The sequence below is a fragment of the Apis dorsata genome, unplaced genomic scaffold, assembly GCF_000469605.1.
Source record: "Apis dorsata unplaced genomic scaffold, Apis dorsata 1.3 scaffold_502, whole genome shotgun sequence".
In the NCBI taxonomy this organism is placed as follows: domain Eukaryota; kingdom Metazoa; phylum Arthropoda; class Insecta; order Hymenoptera; family Apidae; genus Apis; species Apis dorsata.
The window spans coordinates 452,258-454,122 of record NW_006263732.1 but is presented as its reverse complement, the minus strand read 5'-3'; the positions used below and the strand labels follow the sequence as shown (position 1 = coordinate 454,122).

General features: G+C 16.4%; 1 protein-coding gene across 1 annotated transcript; it reads right to left on the bottom strand.

Annotated features, from left to right (window-relative positions):
• Positions 1–373: 373 nt before the first annotated feature.
• On the bottom strand, positions 374–1,193 carry LOC102681825 (probable trafficking protein particle complex subunit 2). Its single transcript, XM_006620315.2, has 3 exons — positions 924–1,193; positions 613–846; positions 374–538 (listed from the first exon to the last, which is right to left on the bottom strand). Exons 1-3 carry the CDS (start codon positions 1,011–1,013, stop codon positions 440–442), a joined length of 423 nt encoding a protein of 140 aa, XP_006620378.1. The 5' UTR covers positions 1,014–1,193; the 3' UTR covers positions 374–439.
• Between the last annotated feature and the right edge of the window lie 672 nt (positions 1,194–1,865).

Here is a 1,865-nt window from a genome sequence, read left to right as displayed (position 1 = left end):
TATATATAATAATATTCTATTTAAGTAATATTCTTTTTTATAATTAATATCAATCTATTTTGATTATCAAAGACAATTTTATTTCCTCAATTTCTATATTATTTATCATAATTCAATATTCTTTTTGGACAATTAATTACATTTATTTACAACTCTAAACATTTATAAAATTTATATGCGCTAAAAATTATTTCAGTATTTTTAGTAATATTTTATTACATTTTTCAGTTTTCTTTTGATATTATATAAATTTTATAAATGATAAATTTTTATATTTAAAGTTGCTTTATATGTGTATATATTTAATATTAAGAATATAAATAATGTATATAAGTAATACATATTACAAACATATAAAGATCAAATTTCTAAATTTCTAAATGATAATGTTAGATTTCTTATTATACAAACTTTAAATATAAAATATAATAATAAATACTCAGGATGATAAATATTTTCTGCCATATAATTGTGCTTTTTTCTCAAAACCAATAGATTTAATAGGTGTGTTTAATTTATAAAATGGATTCATAGAATACTACAAAGGAAATAAAACATAATTATTAAATAATTTTAATAAAAATATCAAATATTTAAATATATCTTTCTTACCTTTATATACATTTCATACATTTCATTAAAAAAATTTTTTATACCATCTTCATTTTTACTATCATGTACCATAACAAATCGTATATGAGTTGCAGTAACAAAAGCACTTACAAACCATTGATTAAATTTATCTACAACTTTTAAATGCATATTTGTTGTTTTCCAAGTATGTTCATCTACAAGATCTAGAGCAGCATGTGCAATAAATTGATTTAAATGTGTATAATCTTCTTTCTGTAAAAAATACAAAAATATAAGTGTTATTTTTGTTAATTATATACTGTTTAAACATAACCTTTAAAAAAATGAACCTTTGTATCTTTCCCAGAATTATTGAACTCAATTTCAAATAAAGGATTGTCCGTATGTCCGACAATTGCAAAATAATAATTCGCTGTCATTGTGTTGATATAATATATTTTAATTTTGACATTGATATTTTAATTACAGTTTTCTATTAAGCGTCATACATATACTTATAAATGTATATCATACTATACGTAACTAATAGTTATATGCATAAGAAAAACTGTTTGGATATATAATAAACTTCAAAATAATACGTAATGTTTTATTTATAGTTATATATACATAAGATAGCTTTGAATTATTGTATTTATAAAATATATTAATTATTAAAAAATAATTTTATTTTTAATAAAATTTTAATAAAATTTGAATTTTATTGGTGATTTCATCAATTGAATTAAATAAAAAATGTAATAAAAATGTATATAAATAATTTTTGTATTATTGATAATTAAAATTTGAATTTTGTTTAAAATGAAAAAATTTTTTTTAAAATTTGAATATCCAAATTAAAATTTAATAAGATTTTTAATTTCGCTTTACTTATTATTATTAATAATAAAATAATACTTATTAAAATATCTGCAAAAATATTAGTTTTTTGTACAAAATATAAAACTTTCCGATATATTCATAATAGCTAAATATAATTTTATAATTATTTATTATTTATTTAAAATAATTCAATATTAGTATTTGCAAAAATCAAACAAACAATATTTTTATATATGTTTTATATTTTAATAATGAATAATAATTAAAATTCTAGGAATGTATTTTAAAAGTTAAAATTTTTAGTTTCAATGATAATTTATATAGAATATCCAGTTTAAAACAAATTACTGACAAACTATATTATATCTATAAAAAAATATTTCAAATAAAAATATTTTTAAAAAAAACATGATATTATTAGTTCTTTGGATATGATTAAATAAAAATCA

Coding starts and splice junctions, on each gene's coding strand:
- LOC102681825 (XM_006620315.2), bottom strand. CDS start 1,013: ATGACAGCGAATTATTATTTTGCAATTGTCGGACATACGGACAATCCT. Junction 847..923: donor ATTCTGGGAAAGATACAAAG/GTTCATTTTTTT, acceptor TATTTTTTACAG/AAAGAAGATTATACACATTT. Junction 539..612: donor TGTATGAAATGTATATAAAG/GTAAGAAAGATA, acceptor TTTCCTTTGTAG/TATTCTATGAATCCATTTTA.